The following is a 17,039-nucleotide window of genomic DNA, read 5'->3' as shown; positions in this document are numbered from 1 at the left end:
ATTCTGAAATTATTACTGTGTTTGAAAAGTAGCATCTCAAGTAAGTGATACCTTTTTTTTAACTCTTCATAGTTCAATATGTTTAGCTTTTCATATTTTTTCACATTCCACTTGCTATTAATTGAACATGAAAGAATTTGTATGTGATACATATTGTCCAGCATGCAACCTTCTTCTCTTCTGCTCTACTTTTAAACATTTAAAATAATTTCTGTCTGTGGAGGTTGAGTTGTACAAGAAATTTACAAGAACTGAAGTTTTAACCCTTATGATTTTTACAACTTCACAAATACTCAGATTTGAAAGTTAGGTTATAATAATATGACATCATTATATGATCTGGTGATGTTGATATGATCAATTTAAAAGTAGTGCATATGTAACAATACTGACTTTTGCTTCTGACCCAAGATCTATTTTCTCCCAAGAATACATTCAGAGCACAGGACTGGCCAAAGACCACTGAAATCAATGGAAAGGCTACCAGTGATTTTGATGAAATAGGTGTGGGGGTTTGAGCACAACATTGCTCACTTCATTGCCTTGTCACAAAGGCTGAATTTGGCTTAAGACAGAGGTAAAACAGTTCATCCCATGTACCTTTAGTAAATAGCACACATTTTAACCCCACCATTCTCTTCCCAGGAATTTAGAGTATTTTGTTATGCTAGTTCTGTTAAGGAGCCGCTACACTTGCACAGGTAAAATGAATGATTGAAACACATAGAGTTGTCTGTACTTACAGGTATCTGGCTTGAGCTGGCTGTTGGTAATTCCAAAGTACTGTGGATTTTCAATGACAGGAATCTTTGTCATCCCAATGATGACTGCATCAGGACCCCCCTCAGAAGAAGAAGGAGTGTTACTGCCATTTGAGATGTGGTGGAGGGGACTGGCTGAATCGTCGTCATTGCTGATGACTGAAGACGGACCTAGAGTTAGAAACAAAGATTTTCTTGTAACCTAGTGTATGGTATTCTTCTCTCAGATTAGTAATATTTATCTTTTTTTTTTTAAGTTTTGGTCATTTTTCCTTCATTCCTACAGTCAAAAGCTCTCTTTGTGTGCCTTGTTGACCTTACCTGAAAAATTTTGTATCTTTGTAGATGGAGAACAGTGGTTTTTGTCCATTAGGAACTGGAATCAAAACAAGTTTTTGTACTGGTGCATTACCTGGAGTAAATGCCATTGTCCAGCACAGTCTGTCACTGTGCAATATCTCAAAACTTGTTGAACTAATTTTGTCATTCTCAGAAACAAGCTATGGAATATGCACATTAACTTTTTTACCTTATGCCCTACTTGAAGCACACAGCTGTAACAGCACAAACCCAGGGAATGCCTGCCCTACCTGGCATTACAAGAGGACAAAAGACACAGCAAATGGGCTCATCCTGATGTGGGAAGCTGCTAAATTCTGAAAGAAAGATGGGTTCAGGGCCAAAATCCAGGGGACAATTTGCATAGTTCCAGAGGTGCAGAGAAGATGCTGAGAGGAGTAGAGGAGTAAAACCTGGAGCTACTGTAGAGAGGCTCATCCTGTCCAGGGGCACATCCTACTGGCTCTCCCGTCCGTATATAAATCTAGTCAACTTCCAGAAAAAAGTCTATTGTGAACGGTAATTCAGTGACAGATTTTGTTTTGTTTTCACTCCATGCTTTGTATTTTTAATGAAAGTGCCACACAGATAAAACCTTGTAAATAGATTTTAAAAAAATATCCTTCTTAGCACAGTGTCCCACTTCTGTGAACTGCAGGAGCTTTTGAACTAACAGCAAATCAGCACAGACAACATTTGAACTCTGAACATCTAACCCTGTCACTTAAATTCCACATTACTTCTTCCAGTTTTAGAAAACCAGAAGCACCATTTAGCAGCAAAGACATTTTGCCTAATGTCCTGACTGAAGAGACAGCAGAGAATACACATATTTCACTTCATTCTCCATCCACATTAACAATAGATTTTGGGATGACGTTCACATCTTTTAATTGTAACAATCAAAAGACAATGCTAGAAACAGATGGAAAAAATCATCCTCTGGAAGTGCCTATTCTGAAATAGCATCTTTAGCCAACAGCATTTAGCTTTTGGGCAGCAGCAACAGCTTGAGAAGAAGGGGGCAGAAGAGAAGATTTTGAGGACAATAAAAAGCTGTGTTTACTCCAAGTCATCAAATTGCATGTTGGACTCCCAGACTGAGTTTTAAACTGGACAGAAGGAACACTGTAGAGGCAAGACAGAGCTGAGTACCCTGCCACATAGATGGCAGCTGTGTCTGCAGGAGGGATAGGGAGTGCAGAGGAGGGACCAGCAGGATCACCTGCAGGTTCTGTATGCACATTACTGAGGACATGAGAGAAGACAAGCAAGATGCATGGCAGCAGACACACAGCTGAAGAACCAGATCAGAAAAAGGACAGTCCCAAACACAACAAAGAAAGGGTAGCATTAAAGAAACTCCTGCTCTTCTGTGGCTCACTGTATCATTAACAAAATTACTTCATCATTACGCATCAGGGCTCACAGCCATAAAACTTAAATATCCTGGCATGTGGCTATTCAACTCTATATTTTGAGACACAAGTATATTCACACCCCTGTCTAGCTTTTCTTTCTCCCCAGTTGGTTTAATGGGGCATGAGGGAAATGTTTTCATAGTTTGAAAAAGTACTTCCCCCCCAGCCTGAAACACTAGAAGTCATTTTTCAAATACCTGGCACTTCACGGGAATGTCACTGTTGACAAATGTAAGTAAAGCCTAGATCTCTGCAATTTATCAAGTGAAATACTCATACTAAGGCTGGTTTTGTCATTACTGATCACTCAGATCCCACATGATTGACTCTACTGGGAAAGACGCCAGGATAAAGAATTTCTGGTAAAAATTTCTGTAATGAAGGGCAGAGCCTAACAAATTGTGAGAATGGGCCACTCAGATGGCACAGCCAATACTTATGTTAAGTCACAACACATTTTTCAGATGCATAAGAGTTTTTTGCACAAACATTTGGAGTGCAACACTGCAACACATTTCAAACTGCATTCAGGTTTTTCGTAGATACCATCCTTACATCTCTAAACTTTCTGAATCTCTACTTGTTGCTCAAAAAAAGCAGGCTGTTTGATACTTTCTTGGGAAAACAAAATACTTTTATATTAATATACTTTAGAATGAGCACCAAATCTCTTCTCTCACAACAAACAGGGAATTCTCTCCACTCTGAAACTTAATAGATGCACATCTTTAAGTCCTTTTCAGTCCTGCTGTTCTCTGCTGCACAGGAGGAGGCTCTTTTGTTATTGTTTACTTCCAACATACATGCCGTGATGGCAAGGAAAAGTCACCATTGCACATTTCTAGGTGTTAAACTGGGATAATGGCTGAGGAACTCAGTCTAGTCATTGAATAATTTCTACAGTACTTCAAGATCCAATTTTGTATGGTGAACTACTATTTTCAACCAGTATAAACTGCAAAGTGCCGCAGGTGAAAATAGACAATTGTTCTGTAAATCTACTCAATTAGGTTTACTGGTAAAAGCTAGTCTTCTGTGTGCTATGAAGCAGGTTCCAAGTATATACAGCTCTCTGAAGTAGGTGAGGGAAACCTGGAAAATAATGTGAGTTTCATGTCAATTCCTGGCAGTACAAAACCATTTAAGAAAAATTCAATTCTAGGAACCTTGTGGCTACATCACGCTGCGATCCCTCTTATTAGCAACATCTCATGCAATGGTTTTTGTGAACAGTTTTTTGCATTCAAAATCCTATTCCCTATTTGTTCTCTAATTAAGATAATTAGAACACCTCAGATGAAATTTTTTGTGTATCAGAGGCAGATGAGTTCACATCCTTTCAAACTTCCCTTTTCCTGACCTTTTTATCAATGTGAGCAAGTTTTACGTAGACCATTTCCATGCTTGTTTATTTGTTAGACTATCTACTCATCACAAAGCTACATTTAATTGTCTGAAAGCACTAAGCTACGTTACAGCTATAGACCAGCCAGCTCTGCAGCTGGCTATGATATTCAAGTAATGTAAAAGCATTTCTAGGATGCAAGATGAGACTATCACCTGTGCTGACAAGAAATGAGAGCTGTCCTTTTCTGAATGGGCTCTGTGCTCAAAATGAAGGATAATTTCTTGAAGCACCTTGGAGTGTGGTTTCACCCACATGAAATGCAGTCACTGAATTACTTGCCAAAGGTAGAACAAGTATGGTAATTGCACTCAGTCACCTACTACTGCCTCTGGTTTTCATAAAATCTGCTCTTGGTTTTACATCTGAAATATGAAAATTTTTGACAAAATGTAGTAGGTTGAAGTGAAAGTCATGGGTTATCAGTAGTCACTAGCTACTGCCAAGAGGTGATTCACAGTTGGCTTAAGCTATTAAGACGACTCCAGAGACCTTCTTCCAGTATGCTGCCCAGAATCTTCTCTTGATATCACTTTTAGACAATTTTTCTTAAGAAGACAAGTTGGAGCCAGACAAGAATCAGTACTCTGCTTTGGGAAAGATGTGGGCTATCCACCACGGAGATTAATTTGTCTTCTGTTTGATATTAAGGTAAAGACTTATCCATTCCGCATCACCAAGGCTCAAGTAGAATCCCTTTTGTGTACAAAAAAAGCCCAGCAGCTCTCTAAAAAAGTTGTGACATGTAAGAAGACCAATTCTAATTGAAACTGATGAGTTAAAGCAGAAGAGACACCTTTTCAGCTTTACTCAACCAAAATGCCTCCAACAGCTGGGAGGGGAATTATCCTCAGCACATAATACAGGGACAGGCAGAAACATCAAACTTCACTTACTGCACATCCCAAGGAGAGCTGTGCTATCCTTCAAACAGTGTATGTCTGCACTGTACTTTACCTTGGTGGGACAAAAAAATTGAATTTCCCTAGGTTAAGAAATAAAATTTAATTCTATTATTTTCAAGGTGTACTGCTATTTTTGAACAGACAAAAGAGATTCATTATTAATACATAAAGCCTTTCACGAGAGGAAAAGCTAAGAAAATTGGGATTGTGCAGCCTGCAAAACAGAAGGCTTCAGGGTGACTTCATTGCATCCTTCCAGCTCCAGAAGGGAGCCTATAGGAAAGATGAAGCGAAACTATTTACAAGAGTATGCAGTGACAGGACAAGGGGCAATGGCTTCAAACTGAAAGACAGTAGGATAAAATTAGATATTAGGAAGAAATTCTCTGCTGTGGTGAGGCACTGCAGAAGGTTGCCCAGAGCCATTCTGTGACTCTATTCTATGGTTCATTATACTCCTATCACCATCAGAGTTAATGCAGATTTAACGTGCATGCTACACTGCTATTTGTTGGAGCTGCTTTTGCACGACACATTTCTGTGCAACACACATCATTCCAATTGTCCCTGAAGTCACTGCTAATGGCTCAGGCACACTGGAAGACAATAGGAGTAATAAAATACCACAAACCTGCCTCGATTTTAGCTTTGTGGTTGGAGCTGTGCATTTGCAAGAATGGATATACTTACTCAACTGTTAGGAAGCAGGTCATGTAAAAAGCAGCATTTATAGGGACAATTTTGTGCTGTGTCGCCTTAATAAAAATTGTTTCTTCCATGAAAAATTATGTTGATTCTTAGGATGGCTTCTCAGTGGACCTTGCACTAGCAAGGACCTTGCACAAGCTCTTGGCTCCCCTGGGAACAGGGATCAGTCTGTGCCAAGACATGGTAATAGCACACTGTCAAGTTAAAAGCACAACAGTGAATGCATGTCACATGAGTCAACACCTCTGCTAAATTCCAAGGCTATACTGAATCTCCTCCTTTTTTCCTTTTGGGAGGGATGTATTTTTTTAGTCACTAAATACAATGTTCCGAAAAGCAATTACACAGGATTTCATGTCCTGTGAGATTCCCATGTTTGCTGTAGATTTTTATATTTTCTGCATGATTGAAATTAAAGTATTGGGTTTCAGCAAGAGCAGATATTCAATTTTTCATCTTATCAAAGCAAGAGCCAACTTTCTCAGCAGAAGAGATACCTTTTCAGATTTACTCTAAAAATTGTGATCTTATCTTTCACTTCCTCTGGAAGACAAGTAATCAATCACAGCTTGGTACACTCCTTTTTTTGACTAAGGTGTTAAGTTTTACTTCAAATATTCCTGTGTATTCCCATGTTCAGAAACTGTGGTACCAAACGTGGTACCAACACTGTTAGAGTGGACAAGAAAGCCAGCACAATAGAAAGAAATGCAATTATAGAAGAAATATTTTATACTATTGTTCTTGTAAACTGCAGTATGTTATATAGGAGGAATTGGATTAAAAGATGTAAATAGAATTCAAGGAATAAACCCAAAACCAAACAAACCAACCAACCAACCAACCAGCCAACCAACCAAAAGAAGACTGAATATGCTTCCAAAGAGTAACAAGTTAAGTCTTGCTTTGCCTGGTGGAGATCTTCAAAGCTAAGTCAGATTGTTTTGCCAATCTAGAGTGGACTTTCCAAAACGATGGTCTTTGCTTTGCAGTTGCCAATGCTTGTAATGAAGGAAAGCTCAAGGCATGGCACTCCCAAGATTTGTCAGCAGTTCAGCTGTGTGGAGCAATAGCACATCTTGCCTCTACCCACCTTCTAATTGACCTTCCCTATCTCATATCCCCGTCCCTGCCAGCTACCCAGACAGCAGTCTTAGTCTTTGTGTAGCCATCTCTAAGGTCACTGTCATTTGCAATTGCAAAATGAGTATCTTCACCTCCTTTGTTGTGGTGAAGAAAAATGAGATCACCCTAAAAAGCATTATACCCAAGTTCATCCTGCTAAATCATATTGCTCTTCACAGATCAAAGAGTGCATGTCCTTCTACCCTGGAACAGTACACTGAGCCAAAACCCACACTGTTACACATTAAGTCTGTGACTCAGAAAACTGAGCCTTGCCAGGCTTTAGTGTTTAAAGGATAAACAATTTCACATCTTCTGACAGGTATCATCAATCTATTTAACTGATTTACACCCACCAGTTCTTGTTTAAGCTTGTACTCTGTTGCTTCTTGACATATGAGATGAGAAAAACCTTTTGACACTGCCCAAGAAGTTCAGTTCCCATCCAAGATGATGCTCCCAGGAAGTCAGGAGAACCCAAACAGAGCACTGGAGAACATCCTCACATCCAACAGACAAATACCTCTGTTCCCCACCAGCATGCGCTTCCAACATTCTCTGAATAAAAAAAGTAAGTAGGCTTCTTGAAGATCTCCCAAAGGAGAGTGGAAAATCAGGGTTTAAGCTCCAGAAGCAATACCCAGGAATCTGCTCACTTACAACTATCGCAAAACAAATTGGAGAAATCAGTTTGGAAATCATGATGAAATTAGACCAATTCAATGATGAATTGTTTTGTTTGGATGATCAAGGACAAAAGGTATTTTGCCTTTGTTTTCATGTGAAAAATCAATGTTTAACTTTTTCTCATTTGTTGCCTTCAGAAGAAGCCTAAATTGTTTTGCTGTCACTGGACCACTTTCATACAGAGCAAATTATCTACACTGTTGGATTATCTTCATTCCCACATGGAATAATTTAAGTAATGCATACCTTTGTCTCTAATGAAATAACAGGTATGTTATTTAGCTTTACGGTACCAAATTTTCAGTGTTGCTAAGTGTCAAGATGCCTTTTCCCTAAAACACGTTTGTCTTGCAGGAAAACTTATTTCAATGCCTAGCTCCTTTACAGAGGAACAAACACAAAATCTGGGTAATTTCCATTGACATGACTATGCACAGATTTTAGCCACTCAATATTTCATCAGGGCTCTTTGTTCTGGCTTTGAATCTAAGAGCCACAGCTGCATATTTGTTTGCTTGGGTTTTATTCTGGTGCGTGACTGTGAAAGAATCCCAGTCAGTTCCTTGCAGCTGCCTTTCTCCTCACAACCTCCTCTATACTTCCTTGTATCCATGCATTCCTGCGTCCCCTCACACACAAGCTTAGAGCAATTGTTTCTGCTAGGGATGACTCCCAAGGATAGCCTAGGGGACCCCTTTGTAATGCAAGTGACTCCCAAAAGTCAAGCAACCTACAGGGTGCAGGGATAAAGACACTGGTGTCTTGGTCTGGGGCAGGCTGGCAGGACATTTCACCCAAAAAACATCCTTTGCAGCACTGCAAAGCCCTGTAAGAAAAAGAATGAAGTGTCTAATACATACTTTGTCTGGAGAGAATGAAAGGCCCCTAACCCCTCTGCCCTGGTTTCAGTCCAGGGCCAGCGCTCCCCAGGGATGCTATCAGCAAAACCTCAACCTGCATCACAAAGATTGCTGATTTCTTTTTCCCTTTCAGCCAGAAAGAAAGGCATTTTTGAAACAGACCTAACAACTGCAATCTGGCATGCATTGTCACATTCTTGTTCACCATAACCAATAAATCCACGTAGATCATCCATGATGAGGTATGCACTACTATTATTTTTGATTTGGAGGCAACAGGAAGAGAACTTTGGCACTGAATTACCCAGCACTGAAGGTGGGATCTATGTCAAAGACATGACTAAGACCTGGGAGGAATAGGCAACCCCAGCTGTCAAACCATGGAGCCCTTTGGGACTCATAGCCCTCCTCGGATATAGGATGAATGGTGGCTGTACAGCTGTTCACTTCTTTGTGGACACGTTTGCTGTATCTGCAGCTCAGCTGATGTGTCCTCTCATGAAGAACAAGGAATTTATGGCTTCTCATTATTGGTAGTCAAATGAAACACAGACCTAAGAAAAAAACCTACCTGGGATGTGGGATATTAATCAATATTAATACATGAGCCAGAGAATTAAAGAAACAAACCAGAAAATGTGAAAGAATTTAAGAAAAAATTATTTATCATTTTTTAATATAGATCATCAGCACTATTCATTATAGTCACCTGCAAGCTTGGATATCTTGGAAACATGGGTAAAATTACTATCCTTCAAAAAGGCTTCAGTGAAAAACCACCACAATAATAAAAAAGATCAACTGGAATGTACTTGCTGGCATCAAGTAAAAAAATAATAATTCACCTGAAATTAAATCCTTGTTGCCTTTCATTTCATTTAAGAACTATTTAATTAAAAACTGCTTCCTTACAGACTTCTCATGAATAATCTAAGTGTGAGTGTTCCCACTCCTAAGACTGGGAAAGAGGTCCTCTGTTGTCTAGAGGACAAATACAAAGTGTACAGAAGCAATAAAATTTTCCCCATGCTGCTTTTGCTGTCAGAGAAGAACAAAGATATTTGGAGTAGTTAACTTGAATAATTTTCAGAATTCTGTTCAGTTCAACAGAGTTAGATGATAAGGCAGATAAGATAGATTGAGGAGAAAAGCTTCCTGATTTTGAATTGTATTTGATTGTGTAGGGTTTTTTTAATGAAAAAAAAAAAAAAAAGCTGAGACTATCTAAATGTTTTTAGGCCTCAATGATTATTTCCTTGAAGCAGAGAGATAATCTCCACAGGCCTCTTCCACTCAAGCATATCAAATGAAAAAACAATATGGAAAAATCTAGAAATACTCAGAGACTTGATAAAAAACTGAAGAACTGGGATTTATCGTCTGAGGAGGTACACAAGGATAGCCTTCCAATGCATGGTTACAATTTTTGTTGCGTGTCTTTGACAAACAGGAACTAAAAGTTCCATGACAAAAGTGCATTAAAAAAGACTATGGTAAAAACTTTAGAATAGGTCCCCAGGAACAGATCCTCAGGAACTTTGGAACACATCTTGCTTCCATGAGTGGTGGAATTGCTCATAGAAGACTCAGAAATCTCCACTTTTGGAGCTCTTGAAGCTGCATGAGGAAAAATGTCTTTTGGGAAAGATGCAGGTATAGTTGACGCAGATTTAGGATAGGGAAGGTTCTCCCAGGTATTCCTTCACCCCTAAATTCCATAATGATAACAAGATAGATCATGAGTGATCTTATAGGAAACACCTTAAGTCTTCAAATGTAGATTTATGTCTATTCAAAACTGAAGGAAGCCCAGAGCTCAACAAATACACATCATGGCTCAATGAAATGTGTATATTTCCATACATTAGAAGTTCACTTTTCCAGCCCGCAGAATAAAGATAGGTTTAGCTGGTTGAGAAGAATACTGGTGCTCTACTACACAGTGGGTTATTCTACCAGAATACACATTGTTTAATAGCATTTTTTACATAAAATTCATTTCAGTGGGAAATTTCCCCTTATTTCTTCAAAAACGTTAATCAGTGGAAGTGTTAATTACATGACATAGTAACACAAAGTCTTGTATAATTTCTTTCTGTCAGTGCAAGACTATTACAGGCCCCCAACATTTGCATGGGTTAGAAAATCAACACTACAGTGAAATATACCTCTGAATTTGTTCCCAACAAGCATTCCAGAATAACAGCTTCCAAATATTTTTTGATTTACCACCCGACTAGCTAACCTTAAACTTTTAGCAAAACTAAATCAATTTAGCAAAACTAAATCAATCCGGACATCATGTTCAAATTGTAAACAACATCTGCAGGAATCTGGTATTTCTGTTCACTAAGCTCTCACTGAGATGATCTTACAGCCCATCTTGAGCTATTTTGAACCTGCACTGACGTGGACTGCCTCCTCTTCATCTAAAACTCTTCTCATCCTGGAAAACAGGTTTTAAAAATGAAATACAAAAGCCTACATGCTCATGAAGAGAAGGGCATGGGAACATGGTGAACTAACACTCTCCCATATATTCCCTGTCAAGAAGTTTGCTTTCACCTTAGGTGAACAGGCTTGGGGTGTTGATGGCCCCAGTTTCACACGTATTTCAAAGGTAGTAGCTGGCCTTTGGAAGAGGGTTGCAGGGAGGGCAGAAGACTTTGGCACAGAATACAAGCTGTCCAAAACTGGCCCTCAGTGAGCACAGAGGAAGACCGAGCTAACTTTCCTTCCAAAACATTAACACCTGACATTTTATTCCAATTTATATGATATTACTTAGCACCAGTGAAACTGATTCCTTTTGTGTCTGTGCAACAGCAGCCATTTCTTTACAGAACCCATCCTCAAAGCACTCAACAATATACATATCCTAGGCCTTTAAACAGATCAGAGGGCATGCTCAGAAAACCTTGATGGTCACAAAGAGACTGGCCAGATTCTTCTTCTGTGAAGTTTTTTGGTGCTCAGATATCATGTGTCATGAAAAATACTCATAATATCCAGGTGAAGTATTTGGAATAGCAAGTCTTACCAGCAGACCCTCTCTAGTGCCTTTTCTTTGCACCTTTAAAAAATCCTAAGGAGAAGAAAACCAGCCATTTCCACTGTTATAGATTTCTGGATTATGCTCGATTAGATCTTTTGCACACTGCAGTTCACCTTTGGAGATGGTAGGAAACGTAACAGTCTCTTTGGAGGAATATTCCAGTCAAAACATCTTCAGATCAAAGATGCAGAATTGCCTTCCAACAACACCCTTCTTTCCCAAAGCACAATTTCTAAGGCAGTGAAGCTTTACATTCTCAAAAAATCCTTTTCTAATGCAGATCTAAAAATTACTACAGTGGAGCAAACGACACTCATATATAGAAAGGAAACATGTCAAACTTCTGTTCCAGCAGCATCACTCACTCACAAGCTATAGGATTAGCTGCACAAATTGACTGTCTTGCCTCTACATGATAAACCTCTACTGCCATTTACAGACACCTCCTCCTCTTCCCTGCCACATGATGCCTCATCTGCTGGAGATTCCTCCTGTTACCTCTCTCTTGCCAGCTTTCCTTGAAATTGCTGCTATGGGAAGCAGGAAAATGGCACATACTCAAACCTATTTGCAACATACCAGCCAGATCAGCCATCCCAAAAGTGGCCACACCACAAACTCTGGCAGTTTTGCTACAGCGGATTTGGAAAAGGATGCATTAATTCTGAAATTGGTCAGGACATAACAATGAGGTTTTGCTAAAATACTGGGAGCATGTCTACTTCCATTCTCCAAGGCTCTGAACAATGCAGAGTTTCTCTTCATCGAGGATTTTTATAAATTAATTTTTATAAATTAATTTTTGTAATTTAATTCTGCTTCTTCTTCTTCTGAGTATTTTTCATATATCCATTAGCATTTTTCTGATGGGTCTCCTCTGCTTATTTACTCACTTCCTTCTTTATAAAAAGTTTCACTTATCACACTTAACTGAGTCTCTCTTGACCACCTGTCTCATCTATCCTTACTTTTTCCAACACAACATGGCATCTTGTGGTGTTGTCTTTTTTATGTTAGGATTAAACAGCATTAGTACTTGTGAAATTCAAGTATTCTAGAATGACATTAATTTTTTTTTCAGTCTAGTTCCCTCTTTTATCAAAAATTCAGTCATGGATGTTTCTTAGCAACAGATTTATCAGAACAGATTTGCATAAAAATCAAATAGTCTCAAAAAGAAACTGCTAAAGAACAGCCTTATTCCTGACCACAATTAAAAGCAAATACTATAAAGCAGAAGAAAATGGTTTTGTAATTTCACACAAAATCTAATGAACACATTATGATATTGGCACCAATTAAAGTAGATGACCTTATAAACTTTTCTAACTAATGTATCTCTGAAATGGTCTGCAAAAATCATCTTCTCACCTTCAGAGATCAATAGAAAAAAAAAAAAACAAAAACCAGAAGCACAAACCATGCACAGCCACAAGCCTCTATTGCACTGGACTAGATTAAAAATTGGCATCTGCAATGGTCACACACAAAATGGCCTCAACAGACCAAGCTGAAAAAGGCGTGTGTGAAAAATGCCCACAATCAATTCAACCACAGCAGTACTAGGTAACCCATAATTGGACTTCAGTGCAGTAGCATAATTGGTATTTCATTCTCTAGAGTCACCAGAGATCTATACCGTATCTATCTATCTGTCTATCTATCTATCTATCTATCTATCTATCTATCTATCTATCTATCTATCTATCTAACCACCACATTCATACCATAATTCTTTAGAAAGAATTCATTTTCCCCCAAAGATTTTTCTACATCTTACTTCTCTTTGCCAGATTAGGTTTTCCTTTTTTTTATTTCCTTTTAAAATCCAATATAATATGCTAAACTGCAACTAGCTAGTTCATCACAAATGTAAAGAAAAACAAATTCAGAGATAGGGTGAAAGAGTCAAACCAAACACAAAGCATTAGATCCTTTGAACAGATAAAATGGAATAGCAATACCAAGAGTCTAATTCCCTTCCTCTTAATATCAGCCAGGAGTAAGTTATTATATTGATAATGGTTTAAAATTCCTATGAATGACAGTGAAATTAGGACTGCTGTCTTTTTATTAAGAATGATGACAACCTTTTTGGCAAATGCAGTCTTCTCCTGCTGTGGTACTTAGTTGTGGCACTTAGTTATGTCACTGAAAGGTAGCATCTGTAATACATGGCTGCACATGAATTATGTTAGGAATGGGTTAAAGTAATTCATCTGTATTATTCCCACAAGACAATGCCAAAGAGGTAATTGCCCATATTTGTACTACTACATTATAGGGAATGTCAGTTTTATGTCTTCCTAATGTTTAACTGAAAATCTATAATATCCATTTCTGTTCCTTGCTGAAAAATTAATGTAGGACCAAAACCTGAAATTCCAACTCTGGTCATGCTCAGACAAAACTCCCACTGAAGCCAGTGGGAGTATTGCCAGGGAGAGGATTAAAGACAGTGAGATTTGCTGCATGCTACCAGACATGTATAAGCTACAGAGCTAGATTTTATTTATGATGCTTCTGGGACTATTAAAATTAGGAAGATACAGGTCTTTCACCTTTCAGTCAGGCAGTCATGTGTGCTTGCAGGGAAGGGAAAAATGTAAGGCAAACAAGCCATCTTGCTGGAGGGTGCTTAATGGCAGGCTGGAAGCCAGAAGCTAATCCCTCCTGCAGTGCAGGATCCTTTCCCTCCTCTTCTACAAGGCCCAAAAAGAGGCAGGAAATAGCAAGGCAGCAAGCCTGGATCCCTAGCAAACAGCACTAGCTGGATGGAGTGCAGCAAGCTCATCATTGCAAAAAATTACTGGAGCCATCCACAAAATTCATGCTATTCCAGCACCTGAAGCATGCCTGGGCATATGACCCTTAGGGAGGCTTTAAGCTGGGCCCTGTGCCACAGAGATAAAATAACTCTAAAGGTAGATGGCAGGAAGTAGTCAAGACATAACAGCTTCACTGAGCTCCTGCCAGGGCAGGGGGACCACACCAGCAACCAGAGGAACCTGCTGCCCTCTAGGTGGGTTCCTGGCTCTGCACGGACGGGATGCTGCTTTATTGGGGTTCTCAGGTTTTACTGGCCTCCACTGGGCTGTCCTAACTTAAATGGATACAGAAGCTCTTTTGTAAAAAGTACATGTTTAGTCAACTGAACATTTGGGGTGGTTCTGTTTGTCAGTGGTTTCCAGAGGCATTAAAATCTGATGTGTTAAAAGAGCTACAACTTTTCTTCATTTACCAACCAATTTCTCCATATTTTCATGATGGGGCAGCAGTGCCCAAGGAACAAAGATATAACCTGAAACAGCTAAGTTATCTAACCAATCTGCAAAAATGAAGGAAAAAGTAAGTCCTGGGCTATGCACCCATTTCAATTTTTATGTGAAAAAAACACCTATGTCATTATAGATTAATTTTTTTTAATGGAATCTCATTTTTAAGAGCATGATTACAACAAGTAATAATCCATAACTGCAGTGATGACAAAAATCTGAGTTGAATAGACATCCCTGATTTGTTTTATAGTGAAATACAGTTTTGTGATCTACCCAGCATCAGAACCAGGGTTCTAGTGAAATCAAAACTGAAATCACAGACCCTTTGTGTCCTGTAACATTAGGTGGAAAACCTCATGAGTGCAGAGTTAAACTTATATTTATACTCTGTATTTAAAAATTAAATCTCACAGTGGCTTGATTAATGGCACCTGAAGCAAAACCTGCATGTTTCCACAAGGGAGAAAAAAGGTTTTCAAAATTTCCACTCCCCTCTTTGAAACAATGAAACTCTTTGATTTGGTTGATCACAGGGTGACTCAGTCTCTCTGCCTCCTATCTTCAACCTTTCTTTTTCCTCTGCCAAAGGTTGCCCTTTCCTGGCATGAGCAGCTGTCCGCTGGCAATCACTGACCAACTGCTATCACGTGGGCATCTACCTATCACTAGTGGTTTCAGCTCTCACCGTGTTCAGACCAGAACTCAGGAGCAGAAAATGTTAGAGCCTTGTAGTTGGAACCACTGATTCCAGAGGCTATACCACCACCTCCTAATGACAGGTAACAACTTCACCTGGGCACCAGGATAGTAGAGTTCAACAGCAACAGGATATATATACATATACACTTGGATTTCATCAAAGTGTGAAGTTGCAGCAAGCAATGGAAACTTGGCATCTTCATTAGAAAGAAAAAGCATGATGATAAATCTTTGTCTTTCTCTTGAAAAGGCATGCAGCTCTTCACACTTTTTTTGAGACATTGATAAAACATGATAAAGTGTGTTTCATTACCTGGAAATAGACTTTGCCAACTCCCAAGGGAAAAACAATGCCGACATATGGGAAAAGGTAACTTGTTTTACCACACAGAAAGCAGAAGGCTTGCCTTAGCATGTTCTGCTTCAAAAACTGTACTTCAAATGCCTGGAGAAAGGAAATGCTCAGGCAAATCACGGTAACTTACCTGATTTTGATTCATACTCCCATAAGGAAACAAATGCAGAGTTGATTATTTGGGCTGTATTTTAAAAACATTCAATGTATTTAAAAATTATACACCTGAGCAACTAGTAATAACACAGTTGTGTGCAGAAATCTTCACAAAAGGTATTAGAGACTGGGATATCTATCAATGGGCTACTTGGTACCCAGAAGACAAATTTCACCAAACCAGGCAGACAGTTACATTACAGCATACAAGTAGTGTCTCAGATAACAAAAAAATCACTTTTGGCTCATAGAAGATAAAACTAAGAAAGAAACTGACTTCCTAGATTATTTAGTCCCCTGACATTAACGGGAAAAGTCAATGACCAGGTCTTTCCAGGAGGAAGTCAACACTGATATTCTTTCATAATTTTGACTTCTGTCTCATATTTACAGCAAGACACATAGTTTTGAATCTGAATGAAAATGGGAGTATTACATAAACATTATCTTTTAAAAAGCATAAACTTATCAAGATTTCACATTTTGTTCTAATTCTGATAGTTAATCTCTACAGGTACATGGAGTCCTCCACTTTTTCCTAGGATTTTTAACACATCTAATATCAGTGAAGCAACTTTTTATGACTATGCAATGATTACAAAATGTACCAGGAATCTCTGAAATGGCTAGCCCTATTGACCTTCTCTCTAAGACATTTGGGGATGAAAAGTGTGAGCTAATTTATAAGCTCTCACCTCAGCATCATGCTAGCTCTCATAAGGAAACATTAAAATTGATTGCATGGCATGCATCTTTAGAAAAAGAAAGGGAGATTATGGTTTAGGCAGTGGGGTCCATGCTGGTATGTCTCCTGGAATAAAGACATCATAAATACTCAGCACAGGTTGAGAAAAAAATGAAAGAAACCTTACCCAGCCTTCAGACAAAAGTTTATATAAACCTAACTGCGTTCTTGGATCTTGTTCCCTGAGGCAGGGATGACGCATCCACTCCTGAGGCATCATATACTTCAATGATGTTGACACTAAAATTTTGCTAAAACCCTTCAAGGGGAAAACATGGTGACTCTTCAGTAGAGCACAATAGTCATCAAGAAACTTCACAGCCAATTGTCCATCTGGACTTTCAACACCTTCTGCACTCCAACTTCTAGTATGCAACATGAGCTATAAGGAGTTGTTAAGGAACAGCAGTTGGTGGTTGTGGTGGTGCTTCCCTCCCTCCCCTAGGCCACACTATCACTGATGTGTGGTTCCCAACACACACTTGCATAATTTTGTTCTGCATATCAGCTATCTTGGGAAGGTGATGTGGCTAGAATAGC

The 17,039-nt window shown here is 38.9% G+C and overlaps 1 protein-coding gene across 3 annotated transcripts in view; it reads right to left on the bottom strand.

Moving 5' to 3' along the window:
• Positions 1-17,039, bottom strand: part of NTRK2 (neurotrophic receptor tyrosine kinase 2) — a 198,548-nt gene that overhangs the window by 84,085 nt on the left and 97,424 nt on the right. For all 3 annotated transcript variants that reach the window (XM_026795193.2, XM_005489802.4, XM_026795194.2), the window contains one exon: positions 744-932. In XM_026795193.2, the coding sequence (XP_026650994.1) occupies positions 744-932 (189 nt within the window). The remainder of the gene's footprint in view (positions 1-743; positions 933-17,039) is intronic.

Source organism: Zonotrichia albicollis, chromosome Z, assembly GCF_047830755.1.
Source record: "Zonotrichia albicollis isolate bZonAlb1 chromosome Z, bZonAlb1.hap1, whole genome shotgun sequence".
In the NCBI taxonomy this organism is placed as follows: Eukaryota; Metazoa; Chordata; class Aves; order Passeriformes; family Passerellidae; genus Zonotrichia; species Zonotrichia albicollis.
This window is presented reverse-complemented; position numbering and strand designations above follow the sequence as displayed.